The sequence below is a fragment of the Carlito syrichta genome, unplaced genomic scaffold (genome assembly GCF_000164805.1).
Source record: "Carlito syrichta isolate Samal-C Ts95f unplaced genomic scaffold, Tarsius_syrichta-2.0.1 Scaffold314525, whole genome shotgun sequence".
In the NCBI taxonomy this organism is placed as follows: Eukaryota; Metazoa; Chordata; class Mammalia; order Primates; family Tarsiidae; genus Carlito; species Carlito syrichta.
The window spans coordinates 404197-419190 of record NW_007258621.1 but is presented as its reverse complement, the minus strand read 5'-3'; the positions used below and the strand labels follow the sequence as shown (position 1 = coordinate 419190).

Below are 14994 nucleotides of genomic sequence, written 5' to 3'. Positions count from 1 at the left end.
CTACTTTCTCATCTCCCATTTATTCCACAACCCACAGCAATTTACTATTTGTTCTACTGAGTCATGTAAAATTGCTTTTACTAAGGTCATAAAGGATGCCCTAATTGAAAACTTCCATCTGTCTACTACCATGGAGGACCCAGAAAAAAACAGAATTATTTTTTGGAGGGCAGCTCCTTATAGTATAGGCTTTCCCTCCACTTGGCAAAGTGTTCTAGGAACCCATTGGCATCAAGTGTACCAGCTAGTGTTATTGTGAAAGGCTGTTTGGCTTCAGAGAATTTTTTGTGGAGATTCTTTCAATGCATTGACCCTTTTCTTGGGTGATTTACACAATCAACCTGCCCATACCACACTGAGTATTCAGCAGTTTCTGACTAAAAAAGTCATGACTCCCATGCCCCACCCTCCTTATTCACCTGATCTCATCCTGAGTAATGTTTTTTTTTGTTTCCTGGAATGAAAAAAGGCCTCAAAAGGAAATGTTTTGCCCATGTGGAAGAGGTGAAACAAAAAACAGCAGAAACACTAAAAGGTCTCAAAATTGATGAGTTCAAAAACTGTTCTGAGCAGTAGAAGAAGCATCTTGACAGGTGTATTGCATCAAATGGAGAGTACTTTGAAGGTGACTCAAGTTTAAACATTTAAGAACGAATGCGCTATTGTTTTTATAAATAAATTGGGTCCCCCCTCATATGTCAATAGTATATGATGCCAAGGCCTTAAACTCAATAGGTGCCAAACCAAAATCATCCTAAACCTGCTCTTTCGCCCTAAATCTTTTTGTCTGTTTGGTATTGACATACTCCTAGCCACTCAGGTTCCAATGCTCAGAGTCACCTTAAACTCCTCCTCATCTATCACTCATTTTCAAAGAGATGCCATGTATTATCAAATCTACCTCTACAATGTTTCTCAAAAGTGTACCCTTTTCTCCCATTCCCGTTGATGCTGTCCTTATTATCTTTTCCATGGACTATTATCCAGGATGTTATCCATTCAAATCCATCTTATATTCTGTTGCAGGATAATCTTCCTAAAGCACAGCACCTTTCTGAGTCTGAAATGCCCTATGCCCATTTGTCAAAACCCATCCACATCATGTCCTCTAATCCCAGCAGCAGACCTATTTTCTTCCAGTTATGGACCCCTGCAATTGTGATATACCTCTATGGCACTTCTCATACTCTGTTTTATATAGGAGTTATTTTATGAATGTCTCTTCTGTGACCCTTTATATCTCTTAAGGCAGAGTACATCAGTTACATTTTTATCTCTGAAAGTTTTTCATAGCGCCCAGTCCATAACTTTTTCGCATAGTAGGCACTTTGTAAGTGCCTGGTAAAATAAATTGAACCTACTTCCTCGTCCTCCTGTGACTCATTCAAGGGTCCATTTCGCGTCTCTTGGAAGAGAATTTTTTTCATTTTTCGGTACTGTAGGTTATCTAGCTCACGAACAGCATCTTTTGTTCTTTGTATGAGGTCAATGAGGACACGTAGTGGCCGATCTCGTCGAACAAAGTCATGCTGATTGAGGGAGGAAAAAAAAAATCAAACTGATAATAAAGAAACATATTTTTAGGGACAGTATATAGATGTAAAAGTAAATAGAGAAACATAAAACAGCTCCATGGACTTTACAGAAATAACAACATATGATTTTCCTGTCAATGTATCCTTCCACGTTGCATATATCTCATACAAAGATTGTTTCTTTTTTCTTCCTCAAGTCTTATTTTGTGGACATAGCCCTAGAGTTCACATGAAGATTCTTTTAAAAATTTTTATATTTGTATTGATACACACCCAGTGAAATGATTCCTGTAGTCAATCAAATTAACATATCTATCACCTCACGTAGTTACTGTTTTGTGGCAAAAGTACCTACAAATCTTCCGTCTTGGCAAATTTCCAGGATACAATGTTAGCAACTATAATCCTCATGCTTTGCATTAGATCTCTACATTCATTTATCTTACATCACTGAAACTTTGTACTCTTTGACCTCCATCTCCTGCTTCCCCAACCCTTCCAACACTGTTTTTTTTTTTTTGAGTTGGCGTCTCACTCTGTTGCCCAGGCTGGAGTGCAGTGGCCGCTCCCGGCCACCGCAGCCCCGACCTGCTGGGTTCTGGCAATCCTTCCGCCTCAGCCTTCCGAGTAGCTGGAATTACAGGCGCACGCTACCACGCTCAGCTAATTTTTTAATTTTATTGTAGAGATGAGGTCTCACCTGCCCAGGCGGGTCTCGAACCCGCGGGCTCAGGCAATCCACTCACTTCAGCCTCCCAAAGGCGAGGGATTACAGGCTGAGCCGAGTCCGGCTCTTCCAACACTGTTATAATCTATTTCTATGTATTTGAGTGTTTTGTTTTTGTTTTCTAGATTTCATATATGAGATCATGGCAGTATTTTCTTTGTCTTCTAGGTTCATCTTTGTTGCAATGGCAGGATCTCTTTCTTTTTTAAAGCTTTTTTTTTTAAGGCAGAACACACACACATATAACTATCCATCAATGAACACTTAGGCTGTTCCCTTATCTTGGCTATTGTAAATAATTATGTGATGAACATGGGAGCACAGGTATTTTTGCAATCATTTCCTTCAGGTATTAGTGAAATTGCTGAGCCTTATAATAGTTTTATTTTTAATTTTTTGAGGCATCTTTTCTTTTTTGATAGTAGTCATTCTAACAGGTATGAGGTGAAATCTCATTGTGGTTTTGATTTGTATTTCCCTGACGATTAGTGGTGTTGAGCATACTTTCATATGAGAAGTTTTGAGGTTTTCTTTATCATATAAGTAATAAAAATCACTAGAACTTTAAATAGTAGCACACAGACTTTTGCTTTTCAAACCTGAAACTATATATAAGCAAAAACAGAGTAATAATCTATTTTTATTATAACTTGTTTCAATCATCCCACCAGCCCACACTACCCTTTGAGAAACAGATTTGTGTATATTTTGTTTTGTACTTCTGTGGTCATATAGTGTATGCTTGAAGATATGGCAGTTGTTTACTTTATCCAGAGATCAAAATTCTGGCAATTGCATTTCTCCTTTAAAGAGCTATAAAGCCAGAAATAAGGGGAAAGGGTCTCTGAGGAAAGAAAACAACTGCTCCAAAGTCCACAAACTCTTCTTGATATAAACATCCCTCACTTTCAGTATTATTAGTGATTGTTAACAAATATTCTGGTTTCTTGGTTTCTTAGCCCCCAGCAGGTTTGAAAGATGGAATAAGAATGGGAGAATAAAAGGACTGAGAGATGTTAGAGGTAGGGTTACCCATTGAAAAAAGAAGTATCCTTCGTAAGTTCTCTGAGCCTGACAGCAGAGAAAGAGAGAGCAATTTCATAACTAACACACCTAACAACCAACCAACCAAACAAAAATGAGCAGAGCTTTGTGGGATAGTTTGCAAAAGGGCAAATGCCCCTTTATACAGCCCCTGTTATGCTTCAAGAGTTCACAAAACACTGTCTGTGAACCATCAAGTAGTGAAATTACGCTCCCCTTAAGAAGGTAGAAAGCACATCATGTATTTCAGTGGATCACCACAGCAAAGTGGTCAAAAGTGAAAGGTTTTGTTTTTTAAAGGAAAATGTTCAGTTATGTAGAAAATCCACTTATGTAAAATTATAATTTGAAGATACTGGGAAAATGAGATATAATGTAGTAGGCTTTAGTGATGGAATGAACTTAATTTCTTTATAATTTAAACAGATATAAAAGAAGCACAGAACTCTCATGAGAAAACAATCTATGTGTCTTGTAGTTCTTCATTCGGATTTTGCTGTCAGAGGGATTATGGCTTTTGCTCTTGCTTTTATAAACTATCTCTTCCTCTGTGAAGAGCCCTTTCTGAAAACGAAATACCATTCCCAGAAGCAAGTGTAGTCTGCACATTTCAAGGATGAGAAAGTGAGGAAGAAAGTAAATCATTTGGCTACTATAGAGCTTGCAATTATACAAGAGCAAATCAGTTTTTAGTAAATTTTGGGCTATGATGTAGGATCACGGAATCTAGAGCAGGAATGGCTTTTAGAACATTTTATTTTTCTTTTAAAAAATATTTTATTTTAAAGATGTGGGGTACAAGCCAGGATTAGGTATATATGTGGTCTACATACAGGTGAAGTTTGGACCTCCCACTGGTCCTCAGTTCACCTGGTTTAGGATCAGGTACCCTAAAAATTTTCTTTTTCAAGGTGAAAAAATCCAGGTCCTGAGAAGTTAAGTGATTTCCACAGCTAACTAGTAGAAGAACTAGGGCCACAACTCAGGGTTTTTTTTGGGGGGGGGGCATTATTTTCTGGTGTTTTACTACCACGATTATCTTTCTGAAATACAGGTTTGATCATGTCATTCGCTGCTACAGATCGTAGAGGCCACTTATCCCCCATTTCTTCCTTTTCCTTGCCTACTTTAGCACTGGAAAGTGAAAAACTGGGCCGGGCTCGGTGGCTCAGCCTATAATCCCGTACTTTGGGAGGCCGAGGTGAGTGGATTGCCTGAGCCCATGGGTTTGAGACCCTCCTGGGCAACTTGGCGAGACCTCATCTCTACAATAAATCAAAAATTAGCCGGGCGTGGTAGTGCGCGCCTGTCATTCTGGTTACTCGGAAAGCTGAGGCGGAAGGATTGCCGGAGCCCAGCAGGTGGATGCTGCGGTGGCCGGGAGCCGCCACCGCACTCGTCTGGGCGACAGAGTGAGACTCCAACTCAAAAAAAAAAAAGAAAGTGAAAAACTGTACCCACGTCTTCTTCGCAGCTACAAATAACAAAGTGACCAAGTTCTGGCCAATGAGAGGCAGGCAGAAATCCCTGAGGAGGGCTTCATTTTCTAGAATAAAGAGGCATGAAACATGAGGAGAAGGTGCTTTACCCTTTGTTTTCTCCCCTTCTTCCTCCCTGGAATAAAGAATTGAGTCCTGACCATGCAGCAGTCATTTTGTGACAAAGAAGATAAAAGCCATGTGTTAAGGATGGTGAAGAAGAAAGAGAGAAAGAGCTTGGGACAACGATGACATTGTTGAGCTGCTTAGAGTTCTAGAAGGCTTATAACATCTGCTTTTCCAATGTCCTGAACTTGTTACATGAGAGAATTAAATTCTTACCTGTTAAAGCTTTTGAAAAACGGATACACTCAAGATCTTAAGAATACCTCACTGCTTCTTGCATAAAGTCTGGTCTTTCACAGCCAGGTTCTTGCTTGTATTTCTATGTTCACATCTAGTCATTCCTATTCTTCCTTCCTATGCATAGTACATTCTAGGTGATCTAATACTATGCACCCATTTCACACTTCTGTGCCTCTGTCTCCACACCTCTACATTCTCTACCTGCAATTCTATCTTGTCGCTGTTTTCCAATGCCCACTGTTCTCCAAACCCCTACAATGAAAAGGTCCTCAGATCTTTTAAAATAACAATTTTATTGTTCTGGAAAATATGCTTACTTTCAACATTCAAATAATACAGAAAAATACATAAGAAAAGCAAAGTAAAATCACCCCAAATTCCACAAGCCAGAAATAAATAATAGATATAGAATATCATTCTAGACATCATCTTTCTCTCTCTTTTTCCCTCTTGGAGCAATGAATATCTAGATCTAATTTTACAAGGGAATGGTATTATATAAGGTATACTTGAATTTAACGGAATTTTAAAAAAGACTGAATTAAAAGATTTGCTTAACTTTAGTTATAATTTGTTCACCAAAAGAGTTGTCTGTTTCTAAAGGATACTTAAAAAAAAAAAGATCATGAAAAGCTTTAAAGATTGAAATTACTTTTCTAAAACTATATAGTTCAATTTAAGAAATATTATTGTCCATCTACTTTGAAAGATAGAAAAATTAGTGCATATATTTTTTTCCTGCCCCTAAATTTTTCCAGTTACATTATTATTTTTATGTTGTTGATTTTCATAATATTTTCATCTGTTATTTAATCATTTCAATGATTTTCCTTAGTTCTATATTTAAGTGAATTAAACATGAACATGCTATTAATGTCAGGAAGACAATGTGAGGAAAAGATAAATGACTGACACATATTTGGTAATAAGTAGATAGCCAACTTGGCAAAAAAGTTGAATTTCTACCTAATTTTATATAACAAATTTCTATAAGAATTCCACTCACCTCCTCCCTACAAAAAGCCTGGCATAAAGAACATCAAAATGAGGCCAGGAGTGGTGGCTCACACCTGCAATCCCAGCACTTTGGGAGACCAAGGCAGAAGAACTGCTTGAGTCCAGGAGTTTAAGACCAGCCTGGTCAACACTGTGAGACCACATCTCTATAAAAAATGTTTTAGAAAGTAGCCAGGTATGGTGGCACACACCTTATAGTCCCAGCTACTTGGGAGGCTGAGGTAGAAGGATTGCCTGAGCCCAAGAGGTAGAGGCCGCAGTGAGCCATGATTGTACCACTGCACTGCAGCCTGGTTGACTGAATGAGACTCCAACTCAAAAAATAACAACAACAATAACAAAAAACAAACTGATCACATGCAGATGATTGAAACAAGACCCCTACCTATCACCATACACAAAAATTAACTCTAAATGGATCAAAGACCTAAACATAAAACCTCAAACTATAAGAGTCTTAGAAAATGCAGGAGACACCCTTATGGAAATTGGAACCGGCAACCAGTTCCTATTCAGAACACTAAATGCCCATACCTTAAGAAATAAGATAGACAAGTGGGACCTCATCAAACTAATGAGCTTCTGCAAAGAAATCATCAACAGAGCAGGGAGATAGCACACAGAATGGGAAAAAATATTTGCCAATTGTATGTCTAACAAAGGCCTAATATCTAGGATCTACAAGGAACTCAACTGCGCCAAAAGGAAAAAAACAAACAGCCCATTAAAAAGTGGGTAAAAGACACGAATAGACACTTCTCAGAAGAAGACATACGTGCAGCCAACAGACACATGAAAAAGTGCTCAGCCTCACTCATCATCAGAGAAATACAAATCAAAACCACACTGAGATACCGCCTAACCCCAGTAAGAATGGCCATCATTAATAAAACAAACAACAACAGATGCTGGTGAGGATATGGAGAAAAAAGGAACGCTTCTACACTGCTGGTGGGAATGCAAACTAGTACAATCTCTTGGAAGACAGTGTGGTGGTATCCGAAATAACTAGAAATTGACCTTCCATATGAGCCAGCATTTCCTCTATCGAGAATACACCCAGAGGAACTCAAATCATTCTACAAAAAAGATACCTGCACACATATGTTTGTTGCAGCTCTATTCACAATAGCAAAAACATGGAACCAACCATGTAGCCCATCAAAGTTGGACTGGATAAAAAAAATGTGGTACATATACACGATGGAATATTATGCAGTCATAAAGAAGGACAAACAGATGGACTTTCCAGCAACTTGGATGGATTTAGAGTCGATCACAGTCAGTGATCTATCACAGAAACAAAGAACCTTATATTCTCACTCATAATTGGACCTTGAACAATAATACTATAAGAAAGTGACTGGCAGTAGTGGGAAACTGTCAGTGGAGGTGGGTGGGATTGGCAGTTGAGGGAAACTGCTAGGGGAGGGAGGGGCATACCTCATCAACAAGGGTACCTGCATAATCAACATTTGTATACCTAACCCTGAACTGCACCCCACATCTTTATAATTAAAAAAAGCATGTAAACAAATATTCCCAAGATCTATTGTAAATTAATAAGTGAAAATCAACAACTCGATAGACAAGTGGACAAAGATCACAGAGAATTCGTAGAAAAGCAAATAGAAATGGCTTTTCAACATATGAAAGATACCTGACTATCTCATAATGAGAAACAAAACTACAGTGAGAAAAATGTATCTATTTAAATTAAAAATCCACAGTGATGAGCAATTTCTCTTATAGGAATCTTTCCCTTCCTCCCTTCCTAAATTTTTTTAGAGTTAGGGTCTTTCTCTGTCTTGTAAGCTTACTGCAGCCTAAAACTCTGGGGCAGCTAGGACTACACCAACTAATTTTTCATATTTTTGTATAGATGGAGTCTCACTATGTTGCCCAGGTTAATCTTGAATTCCTGGCCTCAAGCAATCCTCCCACCTCAGCCTCCCAAAGAATTATAGGCATGAGCCATTTCACCTGGACAGAATTTATTCTTAAAATATTCTTATATAGGTACAATATACATACAAGGATATTCACTGCAGCATGGTTTGTAATAGCAAAAGACTGGAAACATCCTAAATGGATTGGTTAAGCAAATTATGGTTCATCTGAGAATATTACGGAATTAATAAAAAGAATGCAATTAGTAACATAAAACAATATCTTAAAGACACTGTACAGCAAAATTAAAAAATCAAGGTGAACAGTTTTTATGGTTTGCTACTATTTGCGCAAAAATAAAAATGATATTTGCTTTCACATGCATACAATTTTTCTGGAAGGACATGCAGCATAAGAGTTGGCAGTGGTTGTTAGCACCAGAGGGGGGGCCTGGAATGCGAAGGAAATTGACTTTTCATGTTCTGCCCTTTACCATATTTTTGCCTTTTGATATTTGTGCTACAGATTTAAAATGAAGAATTCAAGTCTCTTTAGCTATATAAAATAAATAAATAGATATTCTGGAGTCCATTTTTATTCATTCATTCATTTATCTATCTATTTATTTATTTATTTAGTTGGAGTTTCACTCTGTTGCCCAGGTTGGAGTGCACAGCCACCACAGCCTCGACTTGTTGGGCTCAGGCGATCCTCCCACCTCAGCCTTCCGAGTAGCTGAAACTACAGGCACGTGCCACAACAACTGGCTAATTTTTTGATTTATTGTAGACACAAAGTCTCGCCAAGTTTCCCAGGCTGGTCTCAAACCCCTGGGCTTAGGCAATCCTCTTGCCTCGGCCTTCCCAAGTGCTGGGACTACAGATCACCCTATCTGGCTTGGGGTCCACTTTAAATTCAATACTCACCATCAGTTCCTCCAGCCCCTAATTCATTCTTCCTGCCTGCCTGCCTTCCTGTTTCCCTCTTCCTCTCTTTTTCTTCTTTTTGTTTCATCTCTAGATTGGCTGGATTTTGTTATTGAGAAATACTTAAAAGAAAAGCTCAGAAGGGTTGCATTGCCTAAATTTGTGAGGCCTGAAAATGTCAGCTGCCTTTGTAATTGAAGAGCACCTTGGCTGGGTCACAAATTCTTGGTTTACATTTTCTTTTCCTAAGAACTCTGTAAACATTTTGCTATTGTTTTCTGGCTTTGAGTATTCCTGAAGAGGCAGGTCTGAAGCCAACTGGTTTTTCTACCCCAAAATAAGCCTTTTCAGTCTGCTTGTATACATCTTTCTTTATCCTTAGAGTTCAAGAACTTCACCAGGATATGATTTATTGATCACTGAAGATCAGTTTCATGGTCCCCTCTTTTGGGCTCTGCTTAAATGTCACCTCCTTAGAAAGGCTTTCCCTAATTCCTTACCTAAAACAGAAGCTCCTGTCAGTATTGATTCTTGTCCCTGATTTACTTTTCTGCAAAGAATTTACTACCACCTGGCGTTATATGCTTATTTTCTTACTAACTCATTATAAGTTCCACAAGGACAGGGACTATCTTTTTCTTGTATATTACTGTATTCTCTGTGTTTAGATGCATTTTTTATTGTTTTTGGGGTTTTTTGTTTTTTTTTTAGTCAGGGTCTCACTCTGTGGCCCAGGCTAGAGTACAGTGACACAATCACAGCTCACTGCAGCCTTGACCTCCTGGGCTCAGGTGATCCTTCTGCCTCAGTCTAATTTTTTTTTTTTTTTTTTGTAGAGAAGAGGTCTCACAATGTTGCCTAGGCTGGTTTTGAACTCCTGCGCTCAAGTAATGCTCCTGCCTTGGCCTTCAAAGTGCTGAAATTACAGGTATGAGCCACTGTACCTGGCCTCTCAGTGCTTAGAATAGCGCCTGAAACACAGGAGATGATCAGTAAATATATGTTGAATAAATAGTGGGCCCGTTTGATTTGGACCACCAAATAAAATAAAGACCAAGTCAAATCAAAGAAAGAGCAAACATTTATTTCCAGAAAAGTTTTCTTCAGGTATATCTTTAAATGTTTTCTGCTCTATGTGTTTTGTTTTATTTTTCAGGAATAATAGGATAGCATATATTAGATCTCCTTTGCTTCCCAAATGTATGATTTTCTTTATACTCATCTTTAGAACTTTATTTTTTTGCATTTAATTTTGTTTTATTTCCTTAAGCCTATCTACTACTGAAAAAACCCTAAATAAGTTGGTTGATTATATTAGTTTGTTGCTTGTAATGTGATTTTCAAGTTTTGCTATGTTTGTTCCTCTTCCAATTCTTTATTTCTGCCCACTTAATTTTTATATCCTTTCATTGTCTGGTAGTCTTAAAATTTTATCCTTGAATCTTTGTAGTATCTTACTTGGGTTTTTCCCCCTGAATTTTAATACAACCCAAATTTATTCATTTTTCCTTTTATGGTAGTGCTTTTTGTGTCTTTTTAAAAAAAAAAAATCTGCCTACTTTAAAGTATTAAGTGTATTATGATGTGTTTCTAATGTTTTGTACTGGTTGCTATTTTTTCCTAAAGAAATGTGGGGCTAGGGTATACAAAGCAGTTCATGTCTAGAACATGTGAACATCTTACAATAAAGAACAAGGTCCAGTCCTTTGCCCTGGTGCTTCTTATATCATATTCCCATTGGCCTGCTACCCACTAAAATAAAAAACTTGCTTTTAGGTGGAATAACTAGTTGGCTTCAGATCTACCGCTTCAGGAACACTCAAAGCCAGAAAACAATAGAACAATGTTTACAGAGGTCTAAGAAGAAGAAAATGTAAACCAAGAACTTGTGACCCAGCCAAGGTGCTCTTCAATTATAAAGGCAGTTGACATTTTTAAGCTTTACACATTTAAAGAATATAACTCTTCTGAGTTTTTCTTAAAACAAAAACAAAAAAACTGCTCTATAACAAAAATCTACCCATTCAAAAGATGAAAAAAACAAACAAAAACATACAAAAAAAGTCAAAGAACTCTGGCATATTTTATGCCAAATAAAAGAAGATGTTGATATTGTAGAAGATTCCCACATACTACACTGATATTGAAGCAACACACTGCCTGTTTATAAAGTATACAGTAAAATATTACATGAAGAGATGCTCAGAAATGTGGTGTTTAAATCAAATAAATGCAGTTAACATGGTACTCTTGTCACTTACATGTATGACATAATGCTATGCAAATGTCTGTTTAAAATAGTTATACTATATATTCACTGTCTGAAGATTTGGCGACAACCTAACCGAAAATTCCAGAACTGGCATGTGAACTATTGGCAGACTATCCTGAGAACACCAGATTAATGCTCTTGCAGATATTAGGCTCAGGAACATCCCAATGATGACCACAGCAACAAGGAGAAATATCCTTTGTTATTAGGCAAAGAGGGAGGCAGGAGGGGAAAAAAAAAGGAAAAGATACAGAAAAACTATCCACAGGGAATATATAGCACATACATTGCAATAATCTTACTATTTCTATGCTTAGCTACAATCTCTGGATAAATGACAAGGCAGCACGTTCTAAGCCAGTTTGTCATGATGAACTGTCACAGGAATTATTTACTATATTCCATTATAACATGACTTGAAATCCCCCTCCTCAAATATAAATTTGAAAAATTACCCGTAATAGTTCTGCTGATGTCGGCCTTTCCTGAGGTATTTTCTGCAAGCAGTAATCAACAAATCTCCTGAAGGAGTCTGTCCTGTGTGTGCAAATACATGAAAGAACATAAAATCAGGGACTGGAGAGCACACTGGTTACTTAAAACAATTTTCATTCAAGAGAAAAATTTGCATTTTAGGAGATTTTTAAAACAAAATATTTTGGAATATTGGGAGAACTGGACCATTTTCAAGTTACAGTATCTAAAAATAATTCTTTTAAATAAGGAGTGAGGACACAGATTCAAGTTAGTCAACATACAAATATGTCTTAATATATAAAGAAATCAGGTCAAATCATAATATATATCAGAGAACAAAAGTACTATATTTATATAAAATAGTTTTATATACATTATTCTCTCCAAAGACAACAGTTCTCATAGTCTGAAGTCTATGTTCTTCATTATCATTTGTTAACTCCTCTACCACCTACAATCCATAGCAAGGGAGTAAAATGTGAAGCATAAGGAAGGGAGAAGCTAGGAATAGGCTTTCTGAATAAAAATACTTATCATCTTGAAAATTCCATTTTGTTCACACTATTTTAAAATTGCCCCATTTTTTATAACTCTTGTGGCCCAAATAGTTATAGAAACGTCATACTTTTCAGCAAGAAACAATACATCTTCTGACTAGATAGTATATATTCAGTCAACACATTTAAATATACATAAAGTAAAAAAAAGAGAGACAGACAACTGGAAAAATAATGATATCAGAGAGTGCACTTTATCTCTGCTGAGAAATGGTAAGAGCTGAGATGATCAATACAAGACCATCATGACTTGGGAGACTAGACTTGTTAGGAAGGTGGCAAGGCATGTCCCCTTCAGTTACTAGACACATTAGAATATAGTGAAGCCATGGTGAGGGCTGAAATAGATAAATCTGTGTGTGTGTGTGTGTGTGTGTGTGTGTGTGTTTGTGTGTGTCTATGCGTGTGTATAGATAGTTGATGCTAGTGAGGCATCAGTGTCACTTGTAACACAAAATGAAGGAATGAAATGCTTTCTAGGTTAGATATTTAAAATGCAATTAATGAAAATGTCAAATACATGTGATTTTCTTAGAGAGTTAAAATGATAGTAGAGTCTTACCATTCGTTAGACTGTAACGTTGGGGAATCATTCTGGGCAATATGATATAAGGCACTCATTGCATTCATGTTGAAAAGGGGGGGCTTCCGTTCCGCTAGAAGAGGAAAGAAACACGATAAAGCAGTTCTTGAAGGAAATCAGGCAGATAGAGAAATAAGAAACTATAAGCAAAGCTTTGCAGCTAAATCAATAGCTTATTATTGTCATCATGCCACATAATCCACTTAATTTAATCTTTAAGGTCGGCCCAGGATAGCCATTCAGAAGAAGTTGTCGGTCATTTAATGTACATTGGCAAAGCTCCTAATAGAACCCATTTTAAAATAGTCAAAGAAAAATTTCTCGTTTTTTTCATATATCTTCAAAAAAATTGGCTTTTGGATATTTTCCCACGTTAGGCATAAACATCTCTGCATGTGTGTTATAATTCAAAAATACATGTTCATTTAAAAAATTCAGAAAGCAAAACAGAATAAAGAAAAAATATACTGAGAAATGAACATCTCTGTTTGCTTGTTTTAATTTTTATATTATTATTATTATTTTAGTTAGAATCTCATTCTGTCACCCAGGCTGGAGTGCAGTGGCATGCTCACGGCCGGGGCTCAACCTTCTGGGCTCAGGTGATCCTTCCTCCTCAGCCTTCCAAGTAGCTGAAACTACAGGTATGTACCACCATGCCCGACTAAGTTTTTGGTTTATTGTAGAGATGTGGTTTCACCAAGTTGCCCAGGCTGGTCTTGAACCTGTGGGCTCAGGCAATCCTCTCACCTTGGCTCCCAAAATGCTGGGATTATAGGCATGAGCCACCATGCCCGGCCATGTTTTTGAATTTTTTTAAAGACAGGATCTCACTCTGTGCAGTGGTGCAATCATAACTCACTGCAGCCTCGAATGCCTGGGCTCAAGGATCCTTCTACTTCAGCCTCCTAAGTATTTGGTACTACTGGTACGAGTCAATATACTGGGTTAATTAAAAAAAAAATTGTGGAGATGGGGGTCTCATTATGTTGCCCAGACTGGTCTTGAACTCCTGGCCTCAAGTGATCCTTCCACCTTGGTTTCCCAAAGTGCTGAGATTACAGGCATGGGCCACTACAACTGGCTCAAGTGGAACATCTTAAACATCACTAACATAGTATGGGAGATAAGATAATTCTGTTTAGTAAACACTGTCTGATGGCTCATCCAGGCCAAAGAACTACTAGGGGTAGGGGTTAAGGGAGAATAAATAATAAAGAGGGTCTGGTCCATCCCAGTCTAAAGAGAAACTAGAGACAGGTATTTAATAGCGGACTGACTCTACCCAAGCCCACTACCATCTCTTTATTGGAACTTCTCTAGCATCCCCTGGGCAAACTGTTCATGTGGCATATGCTCACGTGTTGTATCTACATAGTCACACAACCCTTCCTCTCAAAAGAAATTAGAAACTGTAAGAGCACATGATCTTATAACCTGAAAACTCTTAGCCTTTTATTTATTCCCCCAGAATTTGTAACAAAATTATAAATTGATTACATTTTATTAGGTGCCCCATTTGTGAAACAAAGAAAAGAAACACGACTGTAGTTCTGAGTACAGTTAATTTTATGCTATTTATTAATTATTATGGCATAGAAAATAAATTACCATCTTATTCTACCGTGCTTACCCTAATGGAGTTTTCATATAGATCCACTTTCTAATTCATAATCTGATCTCTAGTTTCATTAGAGTATCTTAATTTTTAAGTAAAGGTATTAACCACTTTTAAAATGACAAATTTGGCTTCTTTTATGCAGTGTTAAGGAATAATACAAGGCTAAGGATAGTAGTTACAGGGAAGACATTTTCAATAATAGAAAATGTCTATGAACAGCTGGAGTAGTGACAAAACAAAACCAAAACCAAAATGTACAATGTTGAAAAACAGTGAACTTTAAGTCATTTGCAGCACTTAAGCAAAAGAAAACTACACTTATTCGTTTTGGAGGGACTTATAGTTGTGACTGAAATGATCTCTGTATCTCTGGAATATGATAATCTACAATTCTACAAATATTGTTTTTGACCTCTCAATAGAATACTTTAATACTTACCAAATAGGTACTAGTATTATAGGAACATTAACTTTTTTTTTTTTTTTTGAGTTGGAGCCTCA

General features: G+C 37.2%; 1 protein-coding gene across 6 annotated transcripts in view; it reads right to left on the bottom strand.

The window, feature by feature from the left end:
• TAOK3 (TAO kinase 3) overlaps window positions 1-14994 on the bottom strand; it is a 90230-nt gene that overhangs the window by 47858 nt on the left and 27378 nt on the right. For all 6 annotated transcript variants that reach the window (XM_021719335.1, XM_021719337.1, XM_021719334.1 and 3 more), the window contains 3 exons: window positions 12852-12945; window positions 11711-11792; window positions 1362-1529 (listed from right to left, as the gene is read on the bottom strand). In XM_021719335.1, the coding sequence (XP_021575010.1) occupies window positions 1362-1529; window positions 11711-11792; window positions 12852-12945 (344 nt within the window). The remainder of the gene's footprint in view (window positions 1-1361; window positions 1530-11710; window positions 11793-12851; window positions 12946-14994) is intronic.